The sequence below is a fragment of the Sturnus vulgaris genome, chromosome 3, assembly GCF_052056855.1.
Source record: "Sturnus vulgaris isolate bStuVul1 chromosome 3, bStuVul1.hap1, whole genome shotgun sequence".
Lineage (NCBI taxonomy): Eukaryota > Metazoa > Chordata > Aves > Passeriformes > Sturnidae > Sturnus > Sturnus vulgaris.
The window spans coordinates 66,431,752-66,449,924 of record NC_142245.1 but is presented as its reverse complement, the minus strand read 5'-3'; the positions used below and the strand labels follow the sequence as shown (position 1 = coordinate 66,449,924).

The window sequence follows — 18,173 nt, the reverse complement described above, 5'->3', positions numbered from 1 at the left end:
AAACTTATTCGTAATGTGTATTATTAAGTCCAACAGCTGTTCCTGAACCATCAGTCCTCAAAATCAACTCAGAAAATTTTTGCCGTCTACTCTTACCTCATTTGTGATAGGCTGGTAGAAGGGGAGGCTACAGAGTGCAGCTATCTTAAAGATGCACAAGGCTGCTCTAGATTAACAGTTGAAAGCAAAGTCTGTTATATTCTTTGTTCATTGCAATAGTAGTTTTAAGGCAAAATAATGATGATAAACTTATTTTTTTCAGTCCTAGAAAAAAACCACTAGATTTCCATCAGCATATATACATATTAAAAGCAAAAAAGCAAAAGTAATCATCACTAAAAGGAAATGAAAAATAGAAAAAATTATATAGAGCTGTGGCTTTTGCCCCTTTTATAAATCATTAGCTTCCTCTTATGCCTTCTACTCTATCCCTTAGATACATATTCCACTTACGATTGCAGTTTTCTTGGTTTCTCAGAAATAATAAAATACCAGTTCCCAGGTACATATGATCTCTGAAAAAAGGCCACAGCAGAATGATGCTCAGGTTTCTTTAAAAAACAGGTGTCAAAATAGGAAGAACCATTCTCATTTCTTCATTGCTTCTGGCATCTTTCCTCCTTACAGGTGTAATCTCTCTCAGAGGTTAGAGAGAAAGAAAGACAGAGAGGGCAGGGAGGGACAGCAGGAGATGCCTCTAAGAGCCCAAAGACTCTTGCACATGTTTTAACCTTCTCTGGGTGATACTTCACAGCTGCATCTCATGTGAGGACATAAAACAGATCCATTTCGAGGCCCAGCAATATTACTCCAGATCATGCCAGTGGAAGTGCTTTCCTAAGGCCATCAGGAATTTCCTCTACAGAGATGTAAAAGTTACAGGTGAAGCAAAAAACAAACAAACAAAAAAAGCAAGGCAGTTTTAGGCAAAATGTTAAATTAAAAAAACCTGTAAAGGTGCAGCACTGTTTTTGAATCAAAATCAAAGATAAATAATGCTTGTGTTCCCCCTGCTGGCTCTGTCCTCCAAACACAGCTTGGTAGCAATGCCTACATGGATGAAAGTTTTTAAAGAACTGTAATAACACACAGGGCTTCATTTGTTTCAAACATCTAACTTTGCCTTCATACTGTATTTAAACATGATCAGAGGGAGAAAGCACTTGTGAGACATAAAGGACAAAAGCTGGGAATTGTTTTGATCTAAACAAAAATAAATTTCTAAAACACTTGTCCTAAACAGTGTTGTAAAGGCACATAAAAGATGATGAATGTATCTAAATGAAGTAAATAAGTAAATAAAGCTTACTCTACTCTTGTAAGACCCCGTCAGGAGTACTGCATGCAGTTCTGGTGTCCCCAGCATAAAGAAGAATGTGGAACTGTTGGAACAAGTCCAAAGGAGGCCATAAGTTGGTAAGAGGACTGGAGCACTTCCCCTATGAAACAGGCTGAGGAATGTGGGACTGTTCAGCCTGGAGAAGCAAAGGCTGCATGGAGACCTCATAGCAACCCTGTAGTATCTGAAGAGGGCTTACTGGAGTTCCTTCATAGGAACTGCAGTGATAAGATATGGAGTAATGGGTACAAACTGAGAAAGGGGAAATTTAAGACTGAATCTTAGGAAGAAATTCTTTGCTATGAGGGTGGTAAGACACAGAAACAGGTTGCTCAGGGAAGTTGTGGATGCCCCAAACCTAGCAGTGTACAAGGCCAGGCTGGATAAGGCTTTGAGCCCACCTGGTCTAGTTGGAGGTGTCCCTGCCCAGAGGGAGAGAGCAGAGGGGGTTGTGACTAGATGATCTTTAAGGTCCCTTCTAACCCTTAATATTCTGTAATTCTGTATATTTAAATCCAAGAAGAGAACCACGAGGCACAGTAACCTGATCACAGATAGCACTACTGGTGGCTGCAGCCAGCTACAAATCTCACGTGTTTGGGAAGACTTGAATGAATGGATAGACCAAGCTCCCTCATGGTACCCTGCTGTCACTTCCCAAACTCTTTGTGTGCTCCTCAATGCCACCAGCAGATGCCAAGTGCCTGGAGTCCGGCTGGACCCAGCCTCAACACTAGCCAGCCTCTGTCACTTCAGTTCTGAGAACCATTAGCCTCTGCTCCCTACCTTGGGAATTTATCAACATCAGAATCTTCAAAACGCTAAGAGAAAGATGAGGATTTCTGCAGCAATAAAGGGTAAGGGTTGACCTGTAACAATGTCAGGTGTTTACACAAACCCTGAGATAACTATTAGTTTGGCCATATTAATTGGCCTCAATTTCCTTAGATTAAAAAAAAAAACCAACAACCCAACAAAAACCAACCCCATAAAAACCCAACACAACAAAAACTCAAAGCATCACCAAAAACCTAAAACCAGATCACCATTAAGAGCAAAACTGGATGTTAAGAATCTCTAAACTTGTCACTTTCCATCCATATACAACAGAAGGAACAAGAAAACTTGAGCATAACTCTCTGTAAATTACTTCATGTACTTTAGGCTGAAGGAAACAGGAAATCTGGACATACTGCTAGATTATCTCTGCTGAGATAATATCCTAGTCCAATCGTAAAATGCCTTTCAGAGAAATTTATATATTGTAAACGAGGATTTTTTTGTCAAGCCAAGCCAAACTTACTATACAGGTAAACATGAACATGTAAATTTTAAATATTGTCTTCTGTCACAAACTGTACTTCCCCATTAGGCGAAGAGCTAGGAACAAAGACTGTGAATTGCCATGTTAGAAAGCGTTACCTATCTCTTAAAACTATGTGTTTGATAGTCTCGATATGAAAATATTTCAAGTATGATGCATCAACCACATATACTCTCTTATTTAAATAAACCAGATTTGTTGACTACTGTTAGTTTATTTTTCTGAGTTAAAAAATAAGCAGTAATATCAAACTGAATTCCATTTTTAACTGCTAGGCATATGGAGGGTGAATATTCATACACCCTTGCACTACACAAAAGTCATTCTTATTTTGCTGAATGCATAAATGCAGCCTCTTTGTAACCCCATTCAGAAAAAAATACCTTCACATTTCCCCCACTATGCAGTTACTCTAAAACTACTAAAAAGGCTACTTGATGAACCTCTTCCTGTGCCCAGCTTCACATGAAGACATGTTAGTCTCATGTGGACAGGCACAACGACTCAGAGTAAACTGTAGGCAGACAGCAGAAATAGAAGAAAACTCAAGAAACAGCTAATATTGAGAAACAAGCAGCAACAGCCCAAATCAAAGCATAAAAATACCATCACCTGTGGTTAGGAGGACCTGTTCCCTTTCCTGTTTCATTAAAATCTGCCTGTTATTCCTCGTGTATAACACAGGATGCCACATGATGGCAGCAAACACCAAGCTTTATCCTTACCTGCACGGGCTGGTCACCTGCTACTCTGAAATCTTCGAGCTGCTGCATGTGCCATGCAGGCACGCCGTAGGGCTCCTCAGCAGGCCTGCAGTCCAGGGGATTTGCACGAAGCTGCTCCTTGAGCCACATCTGAGTCCTCACTGCCGGCTGTATGGGAGCTCCGCTCACAGCCTGCTGTCCCAGTGTCGCGTATCTCTGGCCAAAAGCTTCACAGCCGCCTGCCGCGGGTTTGCTTTCAGGTAAGGCACTGTAGGTCAAGTCTAAGGCGTGTCTCCTACTTGGGGAGTCTGAAACGAAGTCGTCTTTGCTGCACGTTTCAAATTTGTACTTGCAGTCCAGGAGAGAAGATCGTTTTTTCCCCATTTCTTTGTCCTCAATTTTTAGCAACTCCATGCTGTCATGCAAACAACTTGGCCCATTTGTCCTTAACTGAAGTGGTACAGCTTTGTCCGTACCAGCCCTGTATTCTACTGAATGACTACTTCCCTCTTGGCTGAAATTATTTGGTGAGCTGAGTTTAGACAAGGAGGACCATTTTCTCACAGGTCTTGCATCTTTCATGTCAAGAGAATTGTCCAGGGCTCCCTGATTTCTGCCTCCTCCTGACCGTACAAAGCTTGTACTCCATTTTGAGCCATCAGACTTGAAAGCTTCCCTGTGTTTGGAAAGTGAAGAGCTGGCACTAGACAGCATCACATGGGCAGTGGGAATAGAAACCAGTGATCGGCTGGGCTTAAACGATGATGTACCACTTGAAGTTGAATGATCTGTGAAGAGAAATTTATCACGTAAATAAGTGCAACACAGAGCTCATTAACATTAGTTCAGATAGGACAAAAGACCAAATTCAAGATGAAATGCAAAAACAGAAGGAAAGGTTTCTTGACTAAACAAGGCCTTCTAGATCATTCTAAACCATGACAATGGAAACTAATTAAAGTGGGAGATTTTCAAATTTATTTTGCTCCGGGTGTTGTGATTACTATAAGAAAAAAGCATTGACAACAGCAGCTTCAGAGAGAACTGTCAGCCTGTGAGCCAAAGAACCATTCCCAGCTTTAAGGTGGCAGGATGGATTTCTCCCCCATGCCACATAACACTAAGGAGCTTCTATACCACAAACAGTAGAGGTATTCAAGAGCCCCAAGACTGGTTCCTCTTCCATCACCCCCCCTTCTCGTTTTTCAAAGGCAAAAACAATTCAATAAATGCACTTTGTAAAATGGCAGTGCTGTAGACAAGCCAGTTTAATAATGGTCACTTGGACAGAGTTCTTAATCCATTCTGGATCGTACCAATTTCCAAGTGTGCTTCCTGTGCTGTGTTTGGCTGGGAAAGAGTTAATTTCCTCCACAGTACCTGGTATGGGGCTATGTTTTGGATTTCTTCTGGAGACTGTGTTGGTGATTTAGGGATATTTTAGTCCCTGCTATGCAGTCCTTATACATGGTCAAGATCTTTTCTGCTGCTCACCCCACCAGTGAGGAGGCTGGTGGTGCAAAAGGGTCTGGGAGGGGACACAGCTGGAAGAGCTGACCCCAGCTGACCAAATGGATATTCTGTATCCTACAGCACCATGCTCAGCAATAAAACTAGGGGAGGGAAGGCTGGTTTGGGGGACTGCTGCTCAGGCAGCAGTCAGCTGGTCGCGACCAACTGTTTTCATTTGCAGCCTTTCTTGGTTCTTATTTCTGTTACTTACAATATTTTTCTTATTTTCAATTATCACACTGTTTTTATCTCAACTCATGAAGTTTTTCACTTTTACACTTTCAATTCTCTCCCCCATCCCACCAGGGGTGGGGACGGGAAGAGTGAGCAAGTGGCAGTGTATTTACAGATCCAAATACAACACCACAGAGAAACTGTGTCTATCCATTTAAAAAATCTTTCCCAAGTCAAAATATCAAGAACAGAGCAATCAGAAAGGTGATATTCAGGAGGGAACAGCAGAGCAAAGAGGAGAGAGGAAAAGGAGAAGTTCTGGGAACTGGCTGAGAGCTCTCACACACCTAGAAACACGTGCTCAGTATTTCACAGGCTGTGGGCTACCAGAAATAAACATCTAATTCCCTCATTAGAGGATCAGCTCCCACCAAGTCAGGTTCATGGCAGATAGACAGCATGACATTGCTCTAATTAAAAGATTATTTTTGTGTCACTTTTACCAAAAAGCAAAACAGATACATTCTTCTTATTTCTTTTATCCAAACTTAGAGAGAACCTCTTTTGCTGAGATTTGTCAGCTACTACATGAATTCATACTGGGAAAATTTAAAAGTAAAAAAAAAAAAAGCTCTACAACTGGCATAACCAGTTTGATGGCTACACTAGGTTACTGTGATTTGGTGAAAGCCAGGACACATTATTTATTAATTAAGCACACTTTAAAAGCATATATTTGATTCAATATATCATACCACAGACAGGAAGAGAGCTTCCAATGGTGCAACAACTTTCAAAAATGGTAGCACTTCTTTTTCCACATATTGAAATAAAAATATCCCTATCTGCAACTTGAATATTCCTCCCTCTTTGGGATCAGACTTCCTCACTTTTTGCACTTGCAGCCCAACACAAAATAATATAGTCCTATAGTCACACTCTTCATGAGAAAAATGTATTAGGGCCCAAAGTATAAACAGTTCCCTATTTATTACATAGTTAATGCCAGTACTCCCAGAAAGGCAGGAAATCTTGCTGAAGCCTTCCTGCCCCCAGTGAGTCCCTGCCCTACCATGTACCCTCCCGTTTCAGTGCATTAGCTCTTGCCACACAGTTTCTTGCCTCTACTTTCATAGTAGTTACAGAACACTGCTCTAAGACTTGGCAAAACTGTCAGAGCTGGTTGAAGTGGACCAACAGTCCAAGAGCTATTCATAGGGTGCTGATGGTGGCCAGAGAACACACAGGGACTGTCCTGTGCAGGGCTAGGAATGGGACTTTGATGATCCTTCCAACTGAGGATATTCTCTGATTCTATGATAAAGTTAAATTGAAAGTAGAATACTACCAGCTTGTTATCTGATTAACCATATTGCTAATTTATGTGGGGGTAACATTTTTTGCATGTAAGATGGAAGATCCTCCTTCCTCGATGCACTTCTTCCTTAAAATCCTATACTGCAGAGAGAAACATTTTTATTGGCTGTTCTGTCTTGATATTGCTCAAGAGGTAGGACACGTTAAAGAGGAAGAAGGCCACACAACCCCTTCCAAGCAGAAGGAATCACAGTCTTCTTACCAAACACATCAATGCTCACAGATATTGCAACACTGGAAATGGTGACATAGCAACACTACTCATTTCCAAATTGTGATAAGCCCACAACATGTAACCTTTTTGCCTGTGCCAGGTACAGTATCAGCTTCTTTCAGCTCTGCCTCCTGTCTTCTCTCATGGCACATCCAACACTTGCATCAAAAGCCACTACCAACTGGGTACATCAGGCTATGCTGCATAGCAGGGGCTGCTTCCAGTCCTGCCCTGCAATGGAAATAAAGACACACAGCCACGTGTCTGAGGATGTCAAAGCAGCGACAAGAAAGCAAGAGAGGTACATGGCCTGATGGAGCTAGAGTCTCAAACAGATGTATCATGAGATAAAAAGGGCAGGTTGGAGTCCTGCTTTAGGACAACATACAGCAGAAGAGCAGGAAGAGACTTTCAGGGAAAGTAGAGAGGGAAATGCAGAGAAGAAAGAAATGCATCTCCTCCTCCACAGAGAACTCCTTAGCTTGAGGCTGCTGTCTTTGTAACATTAAAGAAAACTAACCTGTGTACTGAGCCTTACCTACAAGCTGAATCTGACACGGCACAAAGTCAGTCCAGCAAAGGCAGCAGTCCCAGGCTTTTTTGTGTCCAAAGAAAATAAGAGTATGTTAGGATTCAAAAAGAACTGACCTATGTTTTAGGCTATGCAGCTTTCTAGGAGTAGAAATGTTACATCTGCAAGAGAAAGGTAAAAGAAATCCTGTATATATGTATCTATAAAACTTAAAATAGTAAAAAATATATGATAGTATTTAATATAGCATTTTCTGTCTAAAATACTGACTTAATGTTACCCATACGTGGTTTTCAAACTAAAATTAAAACCAGTAATAATTAGAAATACATTATTTCTTTCATTTATTAGATTACAGACTTATTAATATGTGGTCAATTTTTATTTTTCCTTCTAAATTTAATTCATTTAAAAATTAATTAATTTTGAATTAAGATTTAAACTTATTTTCCTCACTTCCAGTTCTAAACTTCAAGCAGATTTGAACTTGGAATGCCACTTATATCCAAGTACAGCTGATGGATGTCTCCAATAATTTGTCTCAAAGACAAACAGTAATTTTGGCTTCAAGTTGTCCCAATTAATCTTCCCATTAACACTCACTGAAACATATGAGAAAATTCACACTTTTTCTTAGAGCATATTGCTCAAGTCTGCCTTGCCTGCAGGCTTAGCTGGAAAAAGATCCAGTTTGCCTTAAGAAACATCTCGCAACACAAAAAGCAGGAAATTAGTAGATTTCATTGAAAATAGAAGAGAATACAGAAAACATCATGAAACTTAAAGAGACGTTACTTCTTCTATAAACACAGGAATAAGCTCCATCTGGCCAAATCCTGCCAAATATTTCTTTATCCAAGCAGCAGGTTTTTCCCTTCCATATAGGTGGGGGTAAGCAAACGCCAGTTCAGAACTGAAAGCGCTCTCTCCTTGGGATTACTTGGGGTTTACTTCACTGATCTGGTATTTATTTGAAGATTACAAACACTCTCAAACATGGCTTGTGTGTCTCCAGAGTCTTTCAAAGCTTAAAAGTTTGCTCTTTAATGAAAGCCAAAAGAGACAGAAGGGTAAAAAAGTAGCTAGATGCTACCGGTTTTCCTTTCAGCAGAAATAAGATTATATGACTTTTTTTTCTTTTCAATTATCCTAATAACTTTTTTGGGGCCCACCACAAAACTTCCTGGAGCACTTTTCTAATAGGCATGACATTTTAACACCTGATTCGGTACTTACAGAGCCACATAAATAAGAGAATTGAAAGCACGCTATTTTAAAATCACATTACAAGATTTCTACCGTATAACAGCAGCAGATGGAATAAAAAAAATGAGGAACATTTCATATGGCTTTCTTACCATCTTGTGTTACACTTCTGAAATATTTAATTACTGCTTATCTGGCATAGAAAATAATGTAACAGAATAAATTTTGGTCTTAATAAAAAACTAATAACAAAAGAAAGCACAACATGCACTTTCTTCTGAAAGAGAGGTAGAAGTATACTTCAATATAAAGTTAATTCACATCTACTCATTTACATTTTCCTGTGCTATGCTTTTTAAATTACTGTAAGAAAACCTCTGAAGTAATTTCTTAGGCCAGACACCACCCTCATGCAATTACTTAAAACTCTTATGTGTCACCCAACAGTCAGTCAAAACAAACGATTCAGAAAAGGTTCACTGTAACCCTAAACAACTTCTTAAGCTGCAAAATGAAACCAGTGCTATGAGAACTCCCATATAAGATACATCTCTGCATGGGACAAATTCTTCACTGTTCCAGATAAGATATTATCAAACAATAGCAGAGTAATCAGCTAATATAGTTACCCAACATTAATCAAAATCAAAATGCATTTGATACATGTGTTTATGGCATGCATGTGTATCTAATGCCACTGAAAAGTGGTGAACCTTCCTTGTGTGAAGGACTTTGAAATTTGATATTTTATCCAGGGTATAATTAGAATGCCCTGATCATGGAGAAAAACAGCAGTATTAAAAACAGCTGACCTTCTCTTCCTGTCCTCCCTTCCCACCCACCCCCCAAAACACTGACATAGTTTACCCCAATGCAGGAAAATAAACTGAACTATTCTTATTAACTGAGCAAAAGATAAACAGGGGAAGTCAAGCCTCCATTATACAAATTGAAGGTCTTGAATCTGGCTGCAGTTTAGTGAACAAAAGCTCTGATATTCATTATAGGACGTCAGTTCCTCTGAACTGTTCTGTAGCTCTTAACTGCATGGACCCCAGCAACATGCCACAAACAATTCCAGCATCCAGCACAGGACTGAAGGAGTCATGAGACTTCCACCTACCATGGAAGCATGTGGGTGCTTCCCATAAATCTCTGAAACAGCTGTTTTCAACAACAGAAGGGTCTAACTCTCCTGGGACTCGGTCGAAAGTCAATGGGATGCTGTGCCACGACAGCAGCATTGATGCTACATGTGTGTTCCTCCCTGCTTAGCTACTCACAAACTGCACAGGCCTTAATGCAGCAGAGATAATCAGATGAGCTAAATGAGACATTTCAAAGTGGTCAGGCAGGAGGCCAGTTCTAGTTAAAAATCCTAAGCAGACTGACTCCTCATCCTCTGGAAGCAAAAACATGCCTTTCCAGGGTGCAGCAGCACTCACAGGAATGGTTTGGGCTTGGTTGGTTTGTTGGGGGTTTTTTTCGTACTGTCTAGAATTCTTCATCATTCTTTTTACAAGCCTTTGTCATATTACTTCAAGTTTACCGTGTCAAAATATGAGGTGAATGAAGGAAGGAATCTCTGCAAATAACTCTCTTCCAAAGAATAAAAAAGAACATGCATCACAGAAAGCTGAGGCAAAAAAGGAAGCACTGCACACAAAGAAAGGAACTGTTCAGACAATTAGCAAGTTTTGTATGAGAAAGAATTCCTAAACATAGTTTTTATAAAGCTCTGTGTTTGAACAGCAAGGAACTAATTTAAAATAATAACTGACAAAAAACTTACTAGAGGAAAAATGCAGTACTGATTAAAGCTAATTTAAAATAATATTAAATGCTAAAATACTTACTGCCAGTAAACTGAGATGGTTGTATCACATCTATGCCTTCAAAGTAAAGACAGTCATGTGGTGTTTAGAAGCAAGTCCAATTAATGTCAATTGGAAAAAAGAAGGAAGTTCACTGCCTTCCACATCACCATCACTGTACTGCCAGTATCAATCAGAATTCTTTTACATAAGATGTGGGTTGCAAACTGCAAGTCAGTTCTGCTTTGTTTCACATTAATTGTATGGGATTTTCTGTAATCTACTGTATTGCATACCACAGGAATGCAAGTTGTAACTAAAAACTCGCTTGTTTTAAAAGGTGAAGGAATTTAAAAGCTATATAATTCACAAAGAATTTGAACAGTACAACACTGAATAATATGAATGTGAACTTAGAAGGTTGCAGTTGAGATAGGATTTTCAAAAACTGAAGCAATTTGGCTGCTTTTTGGACTTTGTTTCAGGTGAAATACTGGTGAAACTACAATCCCTGAGCAGTGTTATTGTAGAGAGATGGAAGAAGGAATATATGGTAGGGCAGCATCACAGGCCTCCTACAATGTACAGATATAAAAAAATACTACAAGGCAAGTTAAAAGGATTTTTAGTAAGTAGAGCAGAAAGCTATGCTGGAAAGAGTAAAAGCTGCCACTCACTGAGTACCTGGACGGCATCCACACTATTCCACATCCTTCCTCTCCAAGGAAAGAAGTGTAGAGGTAACACTGAGTTCCAGCAAATGGTAAACAGCTTCTTAGATATCCTTACAAACAAAGGGAATGCTATGTACCTATGAACATACTTGAACAGAAACTTGCCTAACATATCCCATCTAATTCATTAAGACCTGGCCATTTGGTATCCATCTTCCTTATCCCCTTCCTCTACAGTTAATGAATTTACTTTTCCCCCATTTGTGACTTCTCATTCTTTTCCGTGCCCTTCAGGCAAACGCATCATCTTCCTTGTTTGACAGAGAGGTGATAGGGGAGCAACAATCATACTCAGAGTAAGTAATGAGGACAACACTCTCAATTAAAAACAAAGGGGGAGTGAGAAACAAGTATGTTCTTAAATTTATTAAAGCTTAACACAGAAACTGTCACTGAACAATAGAAAATTATACCTCCTCACTAAAAAATATTTACTCAAAGAAAATAATTTTTATTTCCCTATTTTCCCATTATTCATACCCTGTTTTCAGCTTACCATGTAAAAGGTTGCCTTGCTTGACTTAGATTTGCCTGAAAACACAGTATTTTCCCTAGAACAAAGTACTGACAAGGAACTTGCCTTATAGGAGCTACTGCCTTGTATTAAGTTGTAGTATTTCTGTTACTGAAATTCTCTTTCACAGATCTGCTCTTTGATCAAGTCTCATTAGGGCACAGCCAACACTCACCAGCTTTCATTTATTTAAAGTGTTTTCCCATGCTTGAGGGGTCATCCCTGTACCTTAACATCGGGTTCCCACCACACCTTCTGAGATAGCAGACCTGGCAACCTCCTTAGCAAAGTTCTTAAGATTCTAGGAGCAAGAACACACAACTAACACAGTGGGCCACACCTTCACATGGTCTCGCCTTAGAGCTCCAAATCAATCTCTGCATTCCACATCCCATTTCAAGAGCCAAAGTTCTTAATTCCATCGCTTAATTTAGATTAAAAGAGGCAATCTGAGCAGCTTCCCAAAGAATTGCACAGGGGTGATCCAACCAAAATCAGTACCAAAATGAAGCACACAGAAATCATACATTTCTTTTTTGATCATACATGATCAGTTAAAAAAACACTACACAGGAGACAAGCTCTGTAGAAAGTGTTAGTTTTCTCCCATGTGCCATTGCAGTCAGACTTGAGGTCAAAGTTCTCAGTACTAACACGTTAAAATACATTTGGTAGAATGTCCTGTCATCCAAAACACTCCTCATTAAAAGTTAAAACACATTCCACTGACTTATATAGCTGTTTTGGGGGTTTGGATTTTTTTGTGCAAGAAAGTACTGGGTAAAATGATCCACATTCTACTTTAAAATAAACTTCTTTAAACCAGCTGTTTGGCAGAACCAATTTGAAGACTCAAATAATAAAATTTTACATGTGTTTCAACAAACGAAGCTTAACACAAACTTCTAACAGCAGTCTGTATTTTGCAAAAGGTGACTTCAGGGAGACTGTACCAAGGCAGGGCAACAGTTTTTGATGGGTGAAGATAAATAAAAACTCCACAAACAAACAGAAAAAAGCAAGTGCATGTGAGTGGTACATTAAACCTGAGGACTTAATACTCATTAGGTATATATATGCAGAGAGTAAAAAGAAAACCCCTAAGCCCCCAACATACCAGATACACACCAAGCATATCTGTCCTGCCCAAGGGATCTAGCATAACTGATATTTCAGGACACACACAAAAAAAAGAGTACTGCCTATTAATATTTCTGTGAAGTGCCAATTTACCCAGCAATATCTAGGCTAATAATACTCAGATGGGGAATCCACAACTCCAAAAGAGAAGTGTCTTCAAAAAAATTTAGTAACTTCTACTCTTGAGCCAGATCTAGGTCAATTTAGCTCACTCACATGAAACCCAGATTCAGAAGATGATATAACAGGGGACTGTAAAGGAAAGTAGCAGTGTATAGAGGTGAGATGCTGCCACTCCAAAATGAAGTCAGGGATCACTCTTGTGCAACAACAGCAGTTCTGATGAACAGGCACACATTTCAAAAAGCAGCAGGCAAAATCTGTTTTACAGGAAAAAATTATTCAGCAGAGAAAAATACATTACAGCAAAGTCAACTGCAAGATTCTATTCTTGTTTTCCCTACTCTACTCAATTATTCCAGATGCCTATGTTAGAGAAATCTGAAAGTACAGATTGATTAAAAGAACACGTGACAAATACAATATCATGGGATATTTAACTGAAGCAGATAATATTTCACAGATTTTATCTGAGCAAATAGTCTAAAGCAAACAGCAGGTGAGCCCAAGAGCAAATTTTTACTCCATATCAGTCACTGAAAACAAGTTATTTATGACTGCTATTGGTCCAAGTTTGCAATGGCCATCTGCTGAATTAAGCTGTAAGGAGAAAGGATAACCTAACTTGTATAAAAATCTATTTAGATGAGAAAATTGAGATGTTAAGATAGAAATATGTCTTAAAAGAATGAACTTTTTTATTCAACTCTGCATTACCAGAGTACAATAAAACTTTTCACTTATGGACTTTGCCTCTTCAACTAACGATATCACAAACCCACAGCCAAATTAATAGCGATTTCTAGAAATACAGAATAAAGGATGTTCTGAACAACCATTTTCAAAAAATTAAACTTTCCCAGCAGTAAGTGATGCACACACAAAGAAACATCCCACCCTCTCTTGATGTGCCCCTCTACACTCAGCTTCAGCTTCGGTGCTATTTTGCTGCCATACACGTATAGCACCTGAGAGAGAGCTATGCTACGGGATGTTCACAGACCACAGTGTGAGTACATGTGAATTATATGCAGCTGGCCACCACAAAATAGTAAAAAATATTATGCATGCAATGTGGATGTTCCATGCAAAAGAGCACAAACCAAGCGAAAGAGCATTTGTGTCCCACAGCATCTATCTTCTCCAGCCATCTAAGAGCTATTTTTAAGAAACAGTTATATAACGAAGTAGAACAATTTTTAGATTAACAGGTTTTATTTTCACCCTCCCCCCAGATAAGAGGATAAAGCAATATTCCAGAACAGAAGTCACGTAAACATGCAACTTGATTTCACTGAAACAGAAGCTTCAGTGAAAACCTATACTGCCACAGGGAGTTTCTTTTGTGATTAGTTGTCTCATTTTTTAGAAGTCTAGATCTTAACTTGCATTTGCCCTTTTATGAAGGCCATCTACAGCTTCCAATTCCATTTTCCAACAACAAGCAATTAACAGTGAAGACATGAAGAAATCAAATATCCCCCTAGGACCTTCTTTAAAAGTAATGGCTAAAGGGGAAAGAATACTATGGATGCCACAATATATCTGTTCTCTTTCCTTTCTGAATCTGCAAGATACCATGCCACAAGCATCTTCTACTTCAACAGCCATCAGATACCCCCTCTTGCTGACATTATCTTTTCATCTCCAGCTAGGGATGACTCAAAAAAACTAGAGTAACTTAGCCCATCAGAACAGAATTCACTCCTGCCCTCCAGAGCAGGATAATTCTAGGTATTTTTGTTCTCTGTAAGAGAACGCCCAGTACCAGCTGCATACCTACCAAAGACAGATGCACGTTGTGCGTTCTCAGTCTCTACAGGCAACTTAGTTATATTATCCCAACTCTCTAATTTATCTCTGATGCCATGTCCTACAACAACATTCTCAGATTAGCTAGGCTGATACCTTTCAGCAGGAAAACTACATTACCTAAGACATGAAGGGCAAAGGATGTGCACATGAAGACAAACTCACATGAGGAGAGTTAAGAGATACCCTCTAACACAAGGAAACAGAGCAAAACCTGAGGGCTCCCAGAGAGCACTATCATTCCAGAGAGTAATACTCTGTGGAGTTTTATCCAGAGATAAAACTCTGTGGTTGACCAAGGTATGTATCAATATGTCACATTCTTTATAACTACAGGTAGAAACAGAGCCCTCAATTCAATGTCAAGTAACTTTAGAAGGTTAAATCCCATTTTGAAGGAGACTGGAGTTTCTGTTTATGTTTTTGAGATAATTATCCAATGAAAGTTTAATCCCTGTTTCTACTAAGACTGTCTTTGTATTGAAATAATTAAAAAATAATTAAATATTAAAATATTTAGATTCATCTGGTACCTGTTCTGCTCAACACAGAGCAGTAGATCTCTTGGTTCACAGCCCACCAGGAATAGCTCCAACAGGACCAGCACCCTTCAGTTTTATGCCAGACCACACAAGTGGGGAAGACAGAACACACCTTCATTTTTTCTCCCAATCTCATACTTCAGCTTCATTTCCTCCACTCATCTGAGCTTTGCACAGTAGTCATCCTCGTAGCTTACCTCTGTATTCTCACTTTAGGAGCCCCAGCCCAAACCTATAATCACTGAACAATCATTTAGGTTGGAAAAGACTTTCAATATCCCTGAGTCCAACCATTAACCTAGCACTACCAAGTCCCACACTAAAACCATGACCCCAAGTGCCATATCTACATGTTATACTTTGAAAACCTCCAGGGATGGTGACTCAACCACTTCCCTGGGCAGCCTGTTCTCATATCTGACAGCCCTTTAATTGGTAACTCTTCCATGTATCACACAGACTTCTGTACAATTGGAACACATGTACATTACTCAGCTGTAAAAAGAAATCCTTTTACAGGCAGAAGCAGGTGCTGTGAGCAGCCACAGCATGGAGGCTGCCATGGGTCCAGTGAGGCAGGAGGACACTGCTGGCTGTCACTGCTCCATAGCAAGGCTGTCCCTGTCTGACTCCTTCCTCCTGCTGCAGACCAAGGTCAGCCCAGGTCACCAAGCACAGCCAGCCTGCCTTGCTGCAGCACTGCCACTGCTGCACACCTCTTGGAAGCACTTCATGGGCCACAAGCAATTTACTTAAGACACTTTGGGAATGTCTATATCAAGCAGTAATCCCTTCCAAGGGCCAGAAACCATCCCCAGCAACCCCAAAAATTCAACGGTTGCCCCAAGAACAACTTAACTCACTGGGGAAGTCTCTCTCCCTTTCAGATGCTGATTCTCAAATGGTAAAAGAGATGGTAATATGTTAATAGTAGCTAATATTTAACTGTAGTAGGTCTGTTGCAGACCTAGCAATCTACTTAATTACTTACTAATATTTGGGGGAAACCACAATACTTTTAAAAGAAATTGGGGAAAAAAAAGAAAGAAAAAAAGAAAAAAAAAGTAAGTAAAACCTTGTAAATTAAATACAGAAAGAAGTAAAATATAATGTTGCAGAAATAGCTTCAGCACTCTATTTTCTAACTTTTATATTCCTAGCTTTCCTACTCTACCCTTCATTTACCATAGACTAATCTCACCTTCCCTTAAAGTTTCTTAGACATATCAGGGCTTTGATAACAAATTAACAGCCTACTCCACATGTAGGTCACCATCTGGAAGCCAGCTCAGGTCACAGAGGATTAACTTTAAATTGGATTTTAGCACAGCTCTATATCCTACATAAGAAGTCACTTTTTATACTTCAAAAATTAAGCATCATTATCTGTATTTTCCAAATGAAGAACAGGAGACAAACTCTTACAACAACTAGACTAATGTTACTTAGTAAACTTTACCTGCTTTCTCCCACTGCTCTTTACACTGAGCAGTATTAGTTATCCTGGTTACCTTTTTAAATTTCACAAAGTCAAACAAAACATAGTAGTAATAAAGTTAGGGGAAAGGAGTGCAAGACCTACCTGAAATGTTGAAATTCTCAGCATTTTCCTACAGCAAGATTCCTATTACTAACAGAAACATTTCTGAAAACAACAATGGCAACAAGAAGATGTGGAAGTTTCTGGATTCCATCCCACGAAACTGATTACAATACAATAAACAGATGTGGAAAACCCGTTGCTTTTGTGCACCATCTGGCTTTCACTGCTTTGACTCCAGCTTTTAACATTCTACTTTTCAGGCACACCAGTGGAGTCATGGTACTAAGCCTACCAGTGACAGAGAGTTGTTCCAATTCTAATACAGAATTTACCTACAGCAGAACACAAAGGAGAGGGATTCACAGTTCTGTACTGCCCATAAACAATTCTTCTTCCAGGACCCCCAACCTTCACACATCCTGAGGACTTAATTTTAGGTGTTTTTTGAAGGGCAGTTGATAGTCTGAGCAAATATGAATGTTAAACAGGTGAAATTAGGAGTGTTAATTCTGTGAGTGTATTTAGAACCAAATCTCTCACTCTTTGGAGGATTTCTGTACTGTAAAAAACAAGCCTCCACTCCAGAAGGGAACTATAACTTCCTTATATGTCCATGAACATAGAAGCCATGAAGAATAATTTTAAAGGCTGGAGGAAAAAAAAAAAGCCCCAAACTTCATGCATACATTAATTCTTAAGAGTATGTTTTCACTGCTAGTAGTCTGTCAGTCAGTTCTATACTATTAAAATGAACCTGTATGTCATATTTGTTTAGAAATATCCTGAAAATTAAAGGTTACTTGTGCCCTTTGACAAGACTAGCTGTAAGATCTGATTTTAACTATAATCAAAGCTTAAATACTGATACCGAATCAGGAGAGAAATGCATAATGACCAGTAGAGTCTTTTATCACAGTCTCTCCTAATGAAGATATTTAGCTTTGCAGATAATTTCTAAAATAAATTTTTTAAAAATTAACAGCAGTTTAGAGCTTCCCCATTCTTTCAATCCATTTCTAAAGTTGTTTTTCCCCCACACTTTCTATGCCAAAAGAGTTTAGTGCCCTGACATTGCAATGACTTAGAAAATTTTGATTAGCACATTAATTAATGAAAGCAATAAATCCAACTAAATCATAAAAGCAAGAAAATATAACTAATTAATTACGAAAAAATACTTTAACAAAAAAGCATCCTGAAAGACCAGAAGCTCCTTTGCCAAATTGTACATACATCAGGCACCATTTGGTCCGTTGAATTCATCCTCCCTGGAATAAAACACACTTGCTACAAATTTTATCAGCAGTCCCAGATTAAAAGACTTGATCTACTGTAGATAGCAGAACTCTAAGACAAATACAACTTGTGTATTTGAGATTATTTCTGTAGTCATTTAAGATAAAACATGCTAAAGCATTCAAAACAAAAAAGATACTACACACACACACACACACTAAGAAGTCCTTCCTTGGTGGCTTTTGAGATTTGATTGGCATAATTTTAGAAATCAATCTGGCATCTCGAGTCCCAACAGCAGGGTTTACCTAGCACCTGAATGGGATGCTGGTTCAC

At 39.1% G+C, this 18,173-nt stretch overlaps 1 protein-coding gene across 5 annotated transcripts in view; it reads right to left on the bottom strand.

The window, feature by feature from the left end:
• Positions 1-18,173, bottom strand: part of CEP85L (centrosomal protein 85L) — a 136,366-nt gene that overhangs the window by 59,422 nt on the left and 58,771 nt on the right. For 4 of the 5 annotated variants that reach the window (XM_088161884.1, XM_014876689.2, XM_014876691.2 and 1 more), the window contains one exon: positions 3,389-4,155. In XM_088161884.1, coding sequence (XP_088018010.1) covers positions 3,389-4,155 — 767 coding nt within the window. Of the gene's footprint in view, positions 1-3,388; positions 4,156-12,800; positions 12,907-18,173 lie in introns of those variants that run through there. The other variant, XM_088161885.1, reaches the window with a different exon arrangement.